The sequence below is a fragment of the Nelusetta ayraudi genome, unplaced genomic scaffold, assembly GCF_046127955.1.
Source record: "Nelusetta ayraudi isolate G7.1 ecotype Tasmania unplaced genomic scaffold, CSIRO-AGI_Nayr_v1 ptg000006l, whole genome shotgun sequence".
Classification (NCBI taxonomy): domain Eukaryota; kingdom Metazoa; phylum Chordata; class Actinopteri; order Tetraodontiformes; family Monacanthidae; genus Nelusetta; species Nelusetta ayraudi.
This window is the reverse complement of record NW_027466056.1, coordinates 2,489,508-2,506,023: the sequence shown is the minus strand read 5'-3', so window position 1 is coordinate 2,506,023 and position 16,516 is coordinate 2,489,508. Positions and strand designations below refer to the sequence as shown.

The 16,516-nt window shown below is 47.8% G+C and overlaps 2 protein-coding genes across 4 annotated transcripts; both read right to left on the bottom strand.

Annotated features, from left to right (window-relative positions):
* Positions 1 to 75: 75 nt before the first annotated feature.
* On the bottom strand, positions 76 to 6,273 carry cyp27a2 (cytochrome P450 family 27 subfamily A member 2). 2 transcript variants are annotated; one of them, XM_076014885.1, is made up of 9 exons: positions 6,008 to 6,273; positions 3,090 to 3,280; positions 2,752 to 2,951; positions 2,482 to 2,679; positions 2,233 to 2,396; positions 1,304 to 1,470; positions 837 to 918; positions 529 to 744; positions 76 to 457 (listed from the first exon to the last, which is right to left on the bottom strand). In XM_076014885.1, the coding sequence occupies exons 1-9, from the start codon at positions 6,236 to 6,238 to the stop codon at positions 341 to 343; spliced, it is 1,566 nt and encodes a 521-aa protein (XP_075871000.1). In that variant the 5' UTR covers positions 6,239 to 6,273; the 3' UTR covers positions 76 to 340. The 2 variants fall into 2 exon arrangements, with proteins under 2 accessions (XP_075871000.1, XP_075871007.1); XM_076014892.1 differs by having other exon boundaries at positions 3,090 to 3,239; positions 6,008 to 6,221.
* A 618-nt stretch (positions 6,274 to 6,891) lies between these two features.
* map3k2 (mitogen-activated protein kinase kinase kinase 2) lies at positions 6,892 to 16,404 on the bottom strand. Of its 2 annotated transcripts, none has more exons than XM_076014872.1 (16): positions 15,925 to 16,404; positions 14,939 to 15,011; positions 14,491 to 14,609; positions 14,359 to 14,399; positions 14,162 to 14,261; positions 13,961 to 14,065; positions 13,603 to 13,866; positions 13,430 to 13,509; positions 13,275 to 13,339; positions 13,105 to 13,197; positions 12,767 to 13,009; positions 12,537 to 12,685; positions 11,892 to 12,023; positions 11,225 to 11,354; positions 10,951 to 11,128; positions 6,892 to 9,659 (listed from the first exon to the last, which is right to left on the bottom strand). In XM_076014872.1, the coding sequence occupies exons 2-16, from the start codon at positions 14,991 to 14,993 to the stop codon at positions 9,440 to 9,442; spliced, it is 1,974 nt and encodes a 657-aa protein (XP_075870987.1). In that variant the 5' UTR covers positions 14,994 to 15,011; positions 15,925 to 16,404; the 3' UTR covers positions 6,892 to 9,439. The 2 variants fall into 2 exon arrangements, with proteins under 2 accessions (XP_075870987.1, XP_075870986.1); XM_076014871.1 differs by having other exon boundaries at positions 13,603 to 13,860; positions 13,952 to 14,065; positions 15,925 to 16,401.
* Between the last annotated feature and the right edge of the window lie 112 nt (positions 16,405 to 16,516).

The following is a 16,516-nucleotide window of genomic DNA, read 5'->3' as shown; positions in this document are numbered from 1 at the left end:
CGTCAGGCTGCTTGGGACGAACGTCACAGGAAGTGGCTCCTGAGCCTTCAGAATAATGCTGACAGAGCACACAGACCAAGGTGCCAGATTTACTGTCACATGACCAGCCAGCTCTATTTGACAGAAATGATTCACAGAAATCACAGAAAATTTCCAATTTTATGCCATGCACAAAAAAGAACACTCTATTAATTTTGCACTTAAAATAAACCTTAAAAACATCCTGCAAAACAGCCTGCCGGGAGACAGAAATTCAACAAAAAATGACAATATTATTAATATACAATATCACCCTGTGCCATGAAAACGTAGACTTTTCTGTGACGTATAGGTGTCCCCGTCAGGCCCTAGGCAGGAAGCGCAGGTTGATCGGCCGGTCGGGAATGAGCAAAGTTCGCGTTTTGGGCTCCACCACCACTGCTCCGTCAGGAAGCCGTACCTCGTAGTGCTGCATCAGCTGCAAACAGACCCGGATGAGTCTCGGCAGGGGGTCAAAGGTGAGCTAGGAGCGGACCCAGATGGACTCACCCTGGCGAGGGCAAAGTGCATCTCCATCTCGGCCAGTCTCTTGCCCACGCAGCCCCGCACGCCCACGCCGAAGGGGATGAAGCTGTATGGGTGGTGGCGGTAGAAACCCGTCCTGGGCCTCTCGGGGCGGAGCCAGCGGTGGGGCGCAAAGGAACCAGCTGCCTCAAACTGGGCCTCGTCGTGCAGGACCGTGTAATGGCAGAGGTGGAACAGAGTCTGGGCAAAACCAACATTAAAAGAAGAGAAACGTTCATTTAGGTCAGAATCTGCGTCAGTCCTCCCTCCTGGCCGGCTGGCGCCTCTCCTACCTTCTTGGGAAACCTGTAATTACCCAGAACCACCTCCTTGTCAGTGATGAAGCGCGCATTCCCAGGTACCACCGGGTAGAGGCTAGCGGGTGGAGAAACATGACAGCGATGGAGAAAGACACACAAAATTCCAGTGAATTTTAGTATAACGAGACAAAAATTTGCCTTCCAAGAAGCTAATAAAAAAGGAATTCCTGCATCATTCGGCCAAAGTTAAATGAAAGAGGGTGTGGAGGTGATTTAATATTGAGAAGGGAAAAAATAATTGCGCTCCAAATTAAAAAAAAAATCTTATCTCCTTCCAATGAGTTCCGTTCTTGAACATTCTGCAAATGTGTTGTCATTCCTCGAGGCATAGCGTGATAAGTCAACCAACCGTCGCTCAACATTGTTTCCTTTTGGATCTGAATCAGCAGCTCCACCAGCTGCGTGCATCGATTCAAACCCCACTGCTCCACGCCACTCACCGTAGCGTCTCCTTGACGACAGCCTTCAGGTAGGGCATGGCGCTCAGGTCGTCCATGGTCGGCGTCCGCCCATCGGGGCATGCCGAGGTGACCTCGTCATGCAGCTGCCGCTGGACGGCGGCGTCCTTGGCCAAGCGGTAGAGCGCCCACGACAAAGTGTTGGAGGTCTGGAAGGACAGATGCTACATGCTCTACAAGGAGACCCAGTAAGCATGAAAAAAGATGCTTTATGCTAAATTGCAAGTGACTAATGTCACTCAGCAATATCACATTTTTTGACATTCAATGGGCTGGAGTTTAATAAAGGGCAGAATAATGAGCTCAGATTTTTTGAGATTTGGAGAAAAAAATGTTAGCAGGAAATAGCTGCCGGCTTGTAAAATACGTCTGATGAGGTGGATCCAGTTTGATTGGAGCTGGAGAACATTTCCCCGTGTTTAGAGCGCCACTCTGACCCAATTTACTGAAGCTCCGTCCAGCTAATGCCAGTCGTGTACCTCTCCTCTTGCACCAATAAGCTGTCATCAACTGGCTCCACCTTTAAGTCTTACTGATCAACATTATCATCGTATCTGATTTGAAGTTCGTTCTCGGAGGCCCCTCCCGCTTTTCCCACATTAGTCCCATTGACTCTCTCCGTTGGATCTGTGTCAACATTCCACATGCTTTTTTTCCAGGTTGGAGTGACAGAAAAGGAGAGGCGGAGGGAGAGGTACCGAAGTCGAGATTTCACAAACCCGTAACCCGCAGCGAAAACCCAACAAATGACAAGCCTCAACCTCGCCCTGGGAATGCAGCCAGACGAGCTGCGTGGGTAAACCAACGAGATGAGGCGCCGGCAACAAAAATTCATCAGTGTGTCACACCTCAGGTGTGCAAAACCTGCAGAGTATGTGCAGCATGCCACGGCAAACTTTATCAAGTCTCACCGTGTCAACTCCCCCCAGCAGCAGCTCGGTGATGCAGGTGTACACCTCGGCCCTGGTCATGTGGTCTGAGGACAGCAGGTGGCTCAGGTACAAGCCCTCGACCGGCTCGCCACTCTGCATGCGAACCGCTATTTCAGCAACCCTCCGATCGATGAGCATTTGGGCTGCAAAGCAATAAAAACATGCACATGTAGTCAGAAAACTGGACGAGGTTTGAAGGTACAAAAGGTCTCCGCCCGTCGCCATTACCTACTCCGGACAGGTCGTCCCAGGCCTGGAAGAAACGCTTCCACAGGGGAAGGATGGTGCGGCTCCACCTGGGCAGGAGGATGACCAGCTCGGACAGTGTGAACATGTTGTTGATGGCGTTGATGAAGTGCACAATGTCCTCGGGCACGTCCTCCTGCAGGCAACCCAGCCTGGTCTCGAACAGGATCGCAGATATGCCTGAAACAATTAAAAAAATACGTCTAGAAAACCAACGACCCTCTCCAAGAAGGGCTCGAACCGCCCGCTCACCTTCGAATCCAAACTTGTAGAACTCCGAGGCCACGTCTGACACGGTGCTCCCGTCCTCGCTGCGACCTCTAAGGAGCTCGAAGCGTTTGAGGAGGTCTTCTACCACCTCGTTGATGACTGCGGCAAAGGTCGACACCTCGTGCAACTTGAGCATCTTGGGGTTGAGGGCGCCACGGAGCCTGGACCACTCAGGGCCGGAGCTGGGGGAGCAAAAAAAAATGGACTGGGTGGGTGTTCAGGGGGTCAAAGGTCAAAGGGGACGATGACGCAGCCCTGCGGATCTCCGTCACAATCAGCTCACATCGCAATTCTTTGGGAAACAAAATCAACGCACTCACTCCACGTGCAGACCATAGGCCTGGCCTCGGAGGTCCCGGTACTCCTTCCAGTGAGGCAGCTCGGCCCGGACCGGGTAGCGGCCCTCCTGGTGGATGACCTGGGAGATGAGCTCTGGGGACGCCACGTTGACCATGTCAAAGGGGCCGAACCTGGAGCGCCAGATGGGCCCGTAAATGTCTCTCTGGATGCCCTGTCAGGTCATCATTATATTCATAAATGTATCTTCCTCTTACATATTATGGCCACTCACATCCATCACCTCAATATATATATATATTATAAACTATATACACACACACACACACACGCACACACACACACACACACACACACACACACACACACACACACACACACACACATATTTATACACACACATATATATGTATATATATACTGAATATATATATACATATATATATATATGTATATATATATATATATATATATATATATATATATATATATATATATATATATATATATATATGTTCTATATTTACACACATTTTTTATATATCAAATTGAATAGTATATTTTAAAAAAAGTAGAAGTATAAGCACGGAAGTCAACATGTATCTATTTAATGTACTCTAAGTTATTGTAAATGGGGTGAGAGGATACACGTTTTACTTGTCACTTTTTTCCAGATAGGTTTAGATTCCTTCTGTTTTGTTTTGTTTTTGTTGCTCCTTTTTACTATTTTAATCTGGTAGTCATTTTGTCTGCCTTTCTTTATCATTTTAAATTGCAGAATTATTTTTATTTTATTGACATATTCAAAATGAACATAACTAAAGTAAACTTAATGACAAAAAGTTTTTGTGATGTAGGAAGAAGCTTTCTTATGTCGCAGGGGTCACCAACGTGGTGCCCGCGGGCACCATGTAGCTCCCAAGGACCTCATGAGGAGCCCGCAGACCCGTTCGAAAAATTGCACAGTTCGTTGAACTGCGTCTAAAATTCAATTTTATCCAACCTTGTTAAGTCATTTTTGATCATTTTGAGAACTCATGAGCTTGACATAGAAGAGTATCATTAATAATAATATATAACTCAGAGAGTTTGTTATTTCAGGAGAATCTAGCAAACTGGTAGCCCTTCATACGGCTCAGGACCCATGAAGTGGGTCTCGGAGGACGTCCTCCGCATGTTGGTTCCTAGAACCAACACAGAACTTCAGATATGCTCCTCCTTGGTCATGGAATGCCTCACAGTAGGATCTGAGGCTACCTGAACTGATCACTTTGGGGGGATTACAGTCTGTTTTAAAGGACCGTGAAACCAGATCTATTGGGCATTGCACTTGTTTTTTTTAAAAAAAGTTCTTCTGTTAATCTTGTAATTTGTGTTCCTAACTATAGTGTGTGACTATGGGGCGCCATTTGTAAAGTTTGTCATTCTTAAAATAACAGCAACATTTTGTCACATTTAGCTTCAAATCGTGTTTTTAAAAAGTTGTGTTTTAGCACATTTAACTCTTTAAATCTAAATGTTAAATATAAATACAAACGTTAAATATAAATATAAACGCTAAATCTAAATGTTTCGGGTGAAACTAAACATTTATCTAATATGCACGTTCAAGCTGCCGGCAACCGAAAGTACCACAATAAAAGCTCGACGATGTTGAACTCTGTTTTTAGTGTCAAATAACGATAATAGTAATATTATATATAATAACTATTTTTTCGGGGGGAAACTGCCTCTTGGACATAGATTGGTGGTTTTAAGTACCCAAAAATAACAAACCCGTTTGAAGATACGATATTTTACGAGTACCTTGAGTGTTTTGTGCGGGACTTGCGCAGGAGAGCTTGCTGTCTTTCGACTTACGACCTGTAGCCACTAACAACACTGCGGTCAAGTCAGCCAACAGTTCGGCAAAAGCGTTCGAGCTAGCAGACACTCGCTTTCTGCTTGCTGTCTGTCGACAGCCTCCACAGCCGTGGTCATGCATACACTGCCAACATGTCCGACTCGGCGCTGGCAGAAAACAACGGCAGAGCCGTTTTGGCGGCTATACAAAGCAAATGTTGCTGTGATTTTAAGGCGCCCCGTATTATGGAGGCAGGCGCATGTTCATGAGCCACACCCTTGTGGCTGGTTGTAGGACTGGCTGGTGGCTACAGGTCGTAAATCGAAAGACAGCAAGCTCTCCTGCGCAAGTCCCGCACAAAACTGACACTGAACACTCAAGGTACTCGTAAACTATCGTATCTCCAAACGGGTTTGTTATTTTTGGATACTTAAAACCACCAATTTATGTCCAAGAGGCAGTTTCCCCCCGAAAAGATAGTTGTTTATTCGTTATTTGACACTAAAAACAGAGTTCAGTTTAGGTGTAACATTTAGATTTAACATTTAGATTTAACATTTAGATTAAGATTTAACGTTTCGATTTAGATTTAACATTTAACATTCAGATTTAGCATTTAGATTTAGATTTAGATTTAACATTTGGATTCAGATTTAACATTTAGATTAAAAGAGTTAAATGTGCTAAAAATAAAATAAAAAAATACTTTCAAAAATGCACACAACTTTTTAAAAACACGATTTGAAGCTAAATGTGACAAAAATGTTGCTGTTATTTTAAGCATGACAAACTTTACAAGCGGCACCCCATATGTGACTGCTGTCTTTTGTTGTTTTTGTATGTATTGCTGTAACTGTTTTTGATTTGTTCTCTTCTCAAGATCATTCACGCAGAAGGAGAGTTCATCGCTAACAAGTGTCCTCAATGAACTGTCAATTACATCAGCGTGAACTGTGAAGCAGCGGCCAGAAACTGTGAAGCAGCAGCCAGAAGTCTGGCTTCTCCTTTTGCATCGTGGTGAACGACATCACTGAATTTTCCCGCGCCTTAAAAACGAAGGAAAAAAAAGTTTTTTAAAAGATTGCACAAGAATCAGACCTGCAGTAGGTGGCTTTTATCCGCGTATCCCTCGACGAAGAGCCAGTACAGGGTCGTGGCCAAACTGGGTCCCGGCAGGTCATCTATGCTCTTCATCTTCCCTGCGTCGCTGGCCGAGTGGACGCTCAGGTTTCTTCGACTCGGCACGGAGGTCACAGGCCACCGTCGGGTGGCTCGGGCAGCGAGCAATGACGGCCAGGGAAACAAGGCTGTGGCCACCCGAAAGCGCATAGTCGGTTCTGAGTGAGTGCGAGTTTCGCTGTGTTTTGACAACAGCGGACGTGTTTCTAATGACCCGGTTTTATGGTTTTGTCCATTGTCTCCCCCAAACGGAACGCCGCGGTACTGCAGGTAACGTTTGGTTGGTCGACTTGTAGCGCGCCCTCCAGCGGCAGGAACTCGGTACTGCACTGTGTATCCAATTCTCTATCAACCAAAGAAAAGAATCAAACACAAAAATAAAGTGAACAAGAAATACCAAAACATGTGAAATAAATATCTTTTATTTTGTTTTTGTCATCATATGTCATAATTGCTGTAATTATGAACACAGAGCTGTCGTAATAGTCCAGAACTTTTTTTCTTCTTTGTTTTTCGCCAAAATACAGCAACCAGTCAATGGCACCGCTGTGTCTCTCTGGACCCAACCATGCATAAAATCTCCCATTTAAAAATAAAGAAAAAGAAAAGGAAAATAAAAAATATATATTAAAAAATTATGCGTACCACTGATATACAGATCTGATATAAACAGGCGTATTGGTCACAAACCAATTACATTTATAAACATGGCTTCTTTTACAATACACACCAAATGCGGGATATAAGTGATTTTTTTTTCTTAAGAAAAAAAAGGGTACATTTGGATTTTTATACATTTATACATTTGTTATTTTTGTGATGATTTTCTTAATTTATAATTTTTCTTAAAATTTTAACCATTGTGACATTTCCACCCCCCGTACAGTCAGAATGCTCAAGGCATTTTGGGCGCAGAATCTGAAGAGCACAAGTCGCGGTAATGCGAGCACGCACGCATGCACGCACACACACGCGTTACAGGTAAAAGATTCCGGTGTTTCTTTGCCGGTGACAACGGAGTCTAACAGGTTTAATCCACGGTGGTGAATGAGGCCATATGACGGTTCTAAGCGACTTTACATTCATGTGTTGAGTCAACACACACACACACACACACACACACACACACACACACACACACACACACACACACACACACACACACACACACACACACACACACACACACACACACACACACACACGTAAATAAAAAAAATAAAAAGGTCTTTAAAAATGTGCAAAGAAAAGGTCACCGAACCAAAGTTGGCAAGCGACAGCTAACGAGCAAAGGTCGAAGAAGCAGTCAGTGACATTTTCCGAGTGCATGACGGCCGCGCACGTCCGGTTTCTTCTCCGTCCTCGTCCAGCACCTTCAGCCTCTCGTGGCGGCGTCGGCAGGTTCGATTCGTTTCTGCAGAGCTCGGTTTGGACGCGTACCGTTTTCGTTCGTTGCATAACAGTGGAAGTTTCGTTTTGCTTGAGCGCTGCAGCAGAAAGAGAGTTTTCACAAAAAACCTGCCCGAGTTGATCGACTGAGCGGAGACACCAGGGGATCAATTCAGGCCAAGAGTACGATTACTTCTTCTACCTCTAGAGGGCGCCCGAGGAACCCGGGCCACAATGAAATGGCGCAAATTAAACATAAACATCGTTTTAGTACCAATTCTGAGGTTTTCAAAGTGCTAAATTTGATTCCAGCTACATGAATAAAAGTTTTTCCTACACGTTTCAACGCCGGCCGTCTGTGAGAACTCGATCCATTTTGTCGTTCAGTTTCAACTTTAATTTCACCATCAACGGAAAAAAGAAATCAAGTAGAGCAGCGTTCTTACTCTTATTAATCTATCTGAATTCGAGGAAGAACCGAAAATGTACCAAACCCTGATGGAGAAAAAAAAGAAAAAGAAATGTGCATCATACCCTCAGATTCCAAGCGATGCGATTTCCCGCAAAAAAAACAAAACCGTCAATTGCGACTGGGAGGAGTGACGAAAATCTCAGCGAGCTGTCCCGACGCGCCGCCAGCTTAAGGCTCAACTGCTGCATCGCTGGCGGGGGCGAGAGGCGATGCAGGCGGGGAGAGGGGAGGGGCAGCAAGCGGAGTGTTTCGAGGGGGTGAAGGGGCGCTAAAGTGACGAGTTTGTTTGCACGGATGCCGTCGGGTTTTGGCAAAGAGCGAAATGAGCCGATGATTCTGTAAACGTCTTGCGGCGGGAGGGGTAACGGAAGGGGAGGAGTGCATGTGAGGACCTGACCAAGATGATGATGATGATGATGATGGCGAGTGATAAAGCCAGAAAGCTGAACCAGCATCATACAGGCCGGACGTTCCGGCCAATCAGCTGCGAGACTCGAGGAGGTTTCTCGGATCAGTCGTTTCTTTGAACTTAACAAACTTGGAACATTCAATCATACAAACATTTTGTTTTACCATTAATAAAAGTTGATGAGCTTAATTTTCTTGTTCTTGTTTTTTTTTTGATTCTCCTCCTCTGCGGTAAACTCAAATTTGGGAGCAAACTAGCCCGACACTCGTCGGCATCTTTGAGGAGAGCAGCTGCAATTTTTTTCTTTTTAAAGCAGAGAAAAACTTAAATTAAAAAATTAAAAAATCTGCCTGCAACAGCTGCTGTTGGATTTTTTTTTTTTTTTGTTGTGTGTGTTTCTTTTTGTTTTTTTTGTTATTTAATTAAAAAAAAAAAGGCAGAAAGGGGGCTTAACCAGGGGTGAACTGGGATCAGCCAGATTCGGGCCGACGTTGCAAAAAACAGTTCGTCCCGGAAGGCGACAGAGAATCGTGCGAATAAAGACAAAAAAACAAAAAACAGTTTTGGAGCTTGCCTTTGTGTTGCATTAAAAAAAACAAAAAACAAACAGAAAAGGCACACTGCATAAGAATGAGAGAGAGGAGTGGTGGTGGTGGGGGAGCGGGGCCAGGAGTGCTTTGCGTGTCTGGGGTCGGTTGGTCGTCGTTAGCAGCGCAGCCCAGGTCTCTCCAGGGGGTTTTGGCAGGACACTACATTCTGGGGTCGGAGGTCGGGCTGGGGTAGGGAGGGGGGGGGGGCTGGCCGGCCACCATGCGGATGTCGCTCCCTGCAGGTGTGCAACACCACTACTAGGGGGAGGAAGAAACGGTACAAACAAGGGGTGGCGGACAACAGCGTGGTCGCTGCGGGAGGTCTCTTCCTCCTCCTCCTCCTCCTCCGTCCGGGGGGGGGGGGGGGGGATTAAGGTGCAACTTGCCGAGAACAAGAAAAATAAAACTTTGGAGTCGTCTATGGCAGCCTCGTACAAACAGAGACGAGTGGGAGAGGACAGGAGGGAGTTGGGGTCGGGAAGGGGGGGGGGCTAATGTACAAAGATGTGCCGCAGCAGCTCGTCCGCGGACGGCCGCTGCTTGGTCTCCACAAAGATCCGGCGCAGGAACTCGCGGCAGTGGTCCGACACGTGGGCGGGCAGCACCGGGTTGGTGGGCTGCGTGGCGATCTTGAAGATGGCCGCCATGGCCTCAAACTCGGCCCACGGGGGGCGCTGCGTCAGCATCTCCACCACCGTGCAGCCCACACTCCTGTGAGGGGTGGAAAGAATTACATCTTCGTATTATATACAATATTTTAGATATTACACTTCAAAGATCATGTAACTAATTACACTGCATTGTTAATTATACTGCACTATTGCACCATTATTATTACTACTACTATTATTATTATTTACAGTAACTCATATCATTATTATTACTATTACTGTTACAGTATTACCATATACTAAATTATATAGTGTCTTTGCATTCAACTGGTTGCAACTAGTTATTATATCATATAATATTATATTTCATTATATTATATTGCATAACAATTCAAATAACTTTATCCGCACTTTTAATCTTTTTAATCCCTTCAGGCGCCATGGTCGCAAAATTGCGACAAGCGTCATTGTTGAATTAAACAGGCCATAGCGGCAAACGTGGTGCTGAAAGTAGTTACTACTTTACACCAGGAGGTGGCAGACACCTGTGGCTTCAATCTGAGCAGCATTTGTGGGGGTGTTTGTATTCAGATTTCGGAGGATAGATAGAGAGAAAGCCCGCCTCAGTCGAGGAGACCAGGAAGTGGTTGTAGTGGGAGCAGAGAGAAAGACAGCGAATTTTACAGAGAATACATTGCAGAGAGGTTTGTTCGTTGATGAAGTACTTTGTCAAGTAATGTCTGACTCAGACAACAAAGAGGAATATTCGCACTCTGACGATGATGTTCAGTCGTCCCGTTAGAGCGAAGTCTGCCGGTGCGTCTTTACGCAGCGGCAGCGAGTCCATGCGCCACGACAGTCACCAAGCAGCACATGCTTCGCCTCAGCGTGGCCGAGGTGTAGTGGGAGTAATGGGCGAATGAGGACGAGGGGACGTGGTGGTGGGGGAAGCAGGAGTGCTCAAAACACCGCTAATGGTGACAGAGGGTGCGGGGAATTAGTGATCAACATGGTAGAAGCTGTGGGAGGAAACGCCGCGGCCACCCTGTAAATTACAGTGATGATGGCTGGGTCTGTTTGAGATATGTGGAAAATGATCAAAAGTGGATAAAACACTTTGATGAGCCTGTGGGGTATTGTGGAGACAGGGATCTGACATACAGACCCCTGACATCTGACATATACAATACAAAAACAAACAAACTCCTTTCACAAAAATTAAAATTAAATTAACTTATATTTAACTTGCCACTATTTAAACTGTTTTTTGACACTTTCTTTACTCCTTGCAATGCATAATCACATTGGGTTCTGCCACATCAACATTTCACTGCTAATAATGGTGAAATCCCAAGAGCAGGAAAAGTGGAAGTGGAAGGTCGGGGTCTCACCAGATGTCGGCCTTCCTGCCGTAGCCCTCCCCGCTGATCACCTCCGGGCTCATCCAGTAGGGGGTGCCGGTCACGGACATGATGCCTGTCCCTGACAGGCAGATGGTCTGGAGCCGCCGGCTGGCGCCAAAGTCGCCCAGCTTCACGTTGCCCACCGAGTCACGCAGGATGTTGGCACCTGAATGCAAAAAAAAAGAAAAAATTCACAGAGTCATATTTTCCTTTCTTTACTTAAACCCTTAAACGCGGCACCATGGCAAATGGAAAAGCGAACCTTTGATGTCCCGGTGGACGATCATGTTGCTGTGCAGGTAGGACACCCCCTCCAGGATCTGCCGGGTGTAGCGCCGCGTCACATTTTCCGTCAGGGCACCGTACGACTTCAGCTGGTCCTTGATGGAACCCTGCAGGGGTCAAAGGTCGTCATCACGGCGTCACATCTACTCAGCGTCAACCTACTCATCGCTGTTTATGTATTATTAAGACCTGGAAAACAGGACTGACAATATGGCGGCACAACAATTTTCCCCAGTGGCCACTTGAGGTACTGCACCCCAAAAAGCATTTTCCCCATAAGCCCGCAATACAAAAAGAAATTCCTCTGAAAGTGCTGACAGGATGACCTTTGACCTGAACTGCGTTCATTAAAAATATTTCTTTTGTAGATCTTGACGTCATGGACTTTTCATCTTTCTAAAAAACGACGAAGGTCAGAAAATCGCCAGCAAAAAAGTACATTCCCAAAGTTACGGCACGGCTCAATCCGATTGGCTGATGCGTCCTGACGTATAATGTGTGTTCCAGAGGCATGATGGGAAGTCACGCTACTGCACTACGTGCTCTATGGTGCTTTTTTGGCATACGCGCTGAGTGAGGGGGGCAAACCCAATGAAACGAATAGGCCGCCACATTGGATGGCGGGGGTCTGGGGCTCTACTCACGCCGGGCATGTACTCCATGAAGATGGAGAGCGTGCGCTCCGATGAGTCCCGCAAGCAGCCGTAGTACTGGACGATGCGCTCGTGGCACAGGTTCTTCAGCAGCTGGATCTCGCACTCCAGCGCGCTCACCTCCTGCACACCGCAACAACAACACACCACCATATCAGCACCCCCTGCTGGCCGTCAAATTGGCCATTTCAAATTGAGACTTCCTATTAACTTGTAACAATCAAGGCTTCCAATTGGCTGTTGCAAATCGAGGCCTTCTATTGGTCAATGCAAATTGAGATTACATATTGGCTGTTTCAAATCAATGCTTCCTATTGGCTTGTATAAATTGAGGCTTTCTGTTGGGCGTGTCAAATCGAGAATTCCTATTGGCTCGTATGAATCGAGGCTTCCTACTGGTCAATGCAAATCAAGGCTTCTTATTGGCTTGTATAATTTGAGGCTGTCTATTCGTCAATGCAAATAAATGCTTTCTATAGGATGTTTCAAATCAAGAATTCCTATTGGCTTATCAAGCCTACCTACTGGTCAATGCAATTCAAGGCTTCCTATTGACTATTTCAAATCGAGCCTTCCTACTGGCTGTTCCTATTGGCTCGTCATACTCTCCCTGCTCCCACCGCCACCGCCACTCACCTTGCTGGTCTCCGGGCTCTCGGGGTCGAACTGCACCTGCTTGACCGCCAGCTCGCGGCCGGTGTCGGCGTCGTAGCAGAGGAAGACACGGCCGAAGGCGCCCTGGCCCAGCAGCTTCCCCAGCCGCCAGTTGGTGGGGGCGCGAGGTGCTGGCGGAGGACAGGGGGGACAGTAGCGTCAGAGGCAGAGCTCGGCAGGGTTGATTTGGGGTAAGTGGTCGGCGCACTCACAGCGGCTGGGCGGGCTGATGTCCATCACTGACAGGGTGGTGGGGGCGCCGGTGGGGTTGGGCGCAGCGTCGATGTCGCTGCCGATGCGCGTCCTCCGGGCGGGACCAGGCACCTCCTCCAGGTCCGGGGTGAAGACGCTGCTGCCGCTGCTGGTGCTGGGCGACTGCTCCGTGGGGCTGAAGCTGACGGGTGAGCGGAAGCCGTGCACCTGTGTGCGTCGGGCGCGCGGGAATGTTTTCCGTCCTGTGGAACCGGATCGAAAAAACAAAACAGAACAAAAAAACCCCCGTCAATTTGGAAGCGTAGAAAAAAGCAAACTTTGAAGAATAGCTCCGCACCGTCGCTGTAGTCCTGAAGGCCGAAGGGAATGCCGTATCGACGTGGGTATGTTCCGCCTTTCCCTGACTTCTCGAACCCCGGGATGTCGTACTCTGAGAAGGAGCAACAGCCTATCTCACTGTGGACAGTCAAACTGATTGCGCACAAAGAGGTCAAGACGTGTTCTCACCTGGAAAGTCCTGGTGGTTGTCCGGGTAGCTCTGCGCTCGGGGCATCCTGGACTTCGGGTAGTCGCTGCATGACATGGAAAACCTGATTAGTGATCGCAATTTATGCGTTTCACGTTTAAAGTTATATATTATATAGTTTTTGCGACGTCCTCACCTGTCCAGTGGGCTGTCTAGGGACGGGCAGCTCCCGGAGCCCGAGTTGTCTGGACTGCTCATGGACAGAGGGTCCAGCATCTAGAACACAAGACCGGACAAAATTTGCAATGGGGACAGAACTCTTTGCAACAGCAGTGTTGGGCCCTGCGCCCCCCCCCCCTGCGACATTACCTGATCCATGCTCTCAGGGATGAACTCGCCCTCACTGTTGATGCTAGTAAAGGAGCCGTTGCGGGCCACCTGCTGCAGCGCGTCAGGGATGTAGCCCGGTGGTGGCGAGCTGCGGTCCGTGGAGTGGGAGCCAATCAGGCCCAGCATGCTCTTCTTGTCGGCCACGCCGAAGCCTGTGTTGTCCAGGTCGTCGCGCGACGGCAGCAGGTCCATGTTGGAGTTGGAGGATGAGGAGGAGGAGGAGGAGGAGGTGGAGTTCTGGAGGTAAAAAAATAGAAGAACGTCCTTCAAAACAAACTCAATGTTGGCTGTGTTTTTATTTTTCCCCAGCAGAACCGACTCCACCCACCTGAGAGAGACTCTGCAGCACCAAAAGAATCCTAAGACTCTTCATGTGAACGCTCCTGTCAAGCAGCTCCACGGCTTTGTCCAGGTCGTCCTGAGTGGTCAACGGAATCACCAACTAGCAGAAAGAGACAGAGAGAGAGAGAAAGAGAGAAGAAACCCTTTAGCGACCTGGACGGATCTGAGGATTTTCCTGTTTTGCGCCGCTTCCTACCTCATTGTTGGTGTAGTGAAGGTCCATCGTTTGGCCGAAGGCCACCTTGGCTTTGGCCTTCAGGTCGTCCAGCTTGACCGGTCGAGGAAACTGCAGGATCCTGTACGGAGAGAGGGAGTGGGGCAGAGGTCAGGGGTCACGTACAGGACGGCACAAGATCATGAGAGAGGGGGCTTGATGGAAGCAGGCGGCCTCACCTCTTCTCGCCTTTGAACTCAAACTTCACTCTGACGTCATTCTGGAGAGAGAAACACCATCGTTAGCCTTGACAGTAACACCCCACAAGCTGTTCAATGTCTCTCGGGGCAGTGATCGCCCAGCATCCCCACCTGGTTCTTGGGCGAGGAGGCTTTGGGTTTGCCCAGGTCTGGCAGGAACATGGCAGGACGGCTGCAACGGTGCAGTTCAGCCAAATCCTGCATGATCGAGTTCAGTGCCTCCTGCTCATCTGCGCCACAACATTCAAGAGTTTAGTGACACACTCAGAGCGCAAAGATTTAAAAAAAAATGAAGAAACCTTTCATCCGCCCGCTAATAGCATTTCACACTCCGTTGTGCATAAAGAATATGAAAAGGACTCTTCCTATTAATGACTTTTAGCTTTTTTTGCCCTGCAGCAGAAGCCTTTTAAATCAAATCAAAGAGGATCCAAGTGGGACAAAGGTGTTGAAGAAGAAGCAGCAGCAGCAGGAAAAACATTCCAGGAGTTGCAGGGCTGAGGGGAAACAGAGCGGGGCCCACTGCTAAACAGTAACAAACACACATATATAAACATACCCATCATCACGGCACAGCGATTGAACCAGGAGGCCAGGAAAGAGGATTCTCCCATTAACGAGATTCCTTTCTCCTGCAAGGGCAGAAAAAAGGCATCAACAATCCAGCAGGACCGGCTGACCTAAGAGGTCAACGGAGGGAGGGTGCACGGGACTATTCATTTTGCGATGATGATGTGTAAAACCGTTCACAAGCTGCAGCCATGACCATAACATCAGTGTATCATTTCCTGCAGACCGGCTGTCATGACGTTTCTGCTGACTTGTTAGCTGAGAGTCGTCGTGACGACAAGACACTGGCTCCAAAACAATTTTCTGTGATCATCAAGATGGCCTTCTGAGAGTGATCACATATTTCCGAAGGGACGACACCATCATTCCCGGATCGATCGCTGTCGCCTGACGTCAAATCTGACAATTGCCTTCACAGCGATGGCTAGCTTGGCGCTAAACATTGTTATTCATTCTTGCACAAATAAACTAGCGTTTGAGCGACTAACGGGAGATACGGTGGCAGTGACCGCAACAAAGTCATTGCCCAAACCACTGACAGTGTTGTGCCTTGGTCTGCTGGGGAATAAGCGGTGAAAATGTTTATGATGATGATGATGATGATAGCATTAGCCTCGTTAGCTTTAAACGTCTGAACAACTGTTGCAAGCCAATTTGAGCATTCCGGGCTTCGCAAAAAATAATAATAAAAAAATGCTGCTGAAATTACAACAATGGTTCCAATTCTGAAAACAAATTAAACGCGCAAGTGTGTCTTGTGTAGCTCGGGTGAGCTAAGAGGGGTGGCGGGCGCCGAGAGTTCCGTTTACATCTCGGCTGTCAGGCCAGGGAAGTTGTCGCGCTAAGCTAAATGCTAAAGTGAACGGCATCGCTATTCGCGGCTCGTACGACCGAGCAAAAACAAGCACAACCGCGAGAGGTTGCAAGTTTGTAAGACAGGCTTAAAACACACACACATTCAACACAACCCCATACCTGGTGTCTAATTGGGGGGGTTGAGTTCACTTCCTCATCCACAGGGCCGGTGACAGGAGCCCCGGGCCCCGCGGAGAGCCGATGGAGGAAGCAGAAGTTTGGCAGTCCGCTTCCAACTTCACTCGAGTCCTGCTGGGCCACGAAGTCGAGGCCCCGACGGCTTTGCAATGGTTCGTCCCGCCGGGTCCTTCCGCACGGGGCGGGGGGAAATAAGCGAGGCGGCCGTTTATCCGGCGGATTCCTCGGTGCTGAAGCGGCGCGGACGGCTCGACGTTAGCCGAGTGTTTTCATTTTGTCGCTCTTTCCAGACGGCTTGACTGTGGCTTCGCTCGCCGATGCCTCACACAGCGCTGCCAAGTTGGCGTGCAGTCACCGAGGATAATCCGGAAATGAATGAACTTCGCTGTGAAAAAAAATAAAACCTCTATGGCACCAATGCAGCGGTGTAGCTTTTTATACTGTCAGACAAGTACCGGATAATGTCTTCTCAGTTTGGACAACTTGATGGCTCTTAACCTCCAAACCTCGTTGCGAGAGTCCAACAAAAACACAAGTTGTGATGTCACAGAAATGTCGCGGGTTTCTTAAGCAG

Bases quoted from the DNA above. Each gene is read 5' to 3' on its own strand.
- cyp27a2 (XM_076014885.1), bottom strand. From the start codon at position 6,238: ATGCGCTTTCGGGTGGCCACAGCCTTGTTTCCCTGGCCGTCATTGCTC. The intron at 3,281-6,007 runs GTCTGATTCTTG...ATGACCTGACAG, and splicing joins ATAAAAGCCACCTACTGCAG to GGCATCCAGAGAGACATTTA. The intron at 2,952-3,089 runs GTGAGTGCGTTG...TTGCTCCCCCAG, and splicing joins GCCTATGGTCTGCACGTGGA to CTCCGGCCCTGAGTGGTCCA.
- map3k2 (XM_076014871.1), bottom strand. From the start codon at position 14,993: ATGGGAGAATCCTCTTTCCTGGCCTCCTGGTTCAATCGCTGTGCCGTG. The intron at 13,861-13,951 runs GTGGGTGGAGTC...TTTTACCTCCAG, and splicing joins TGCTGCAGAGTCTCTCTCAG to AACTCCACCTCCTCCTCCTC. The intron at 11,355-11,891 runs GTGAGTAGAGCC...TGACCCCTGCAG, and splicing joins TCATGGAGTACATGCCCGGC to GGTTCCATCAAGGACCAGCT.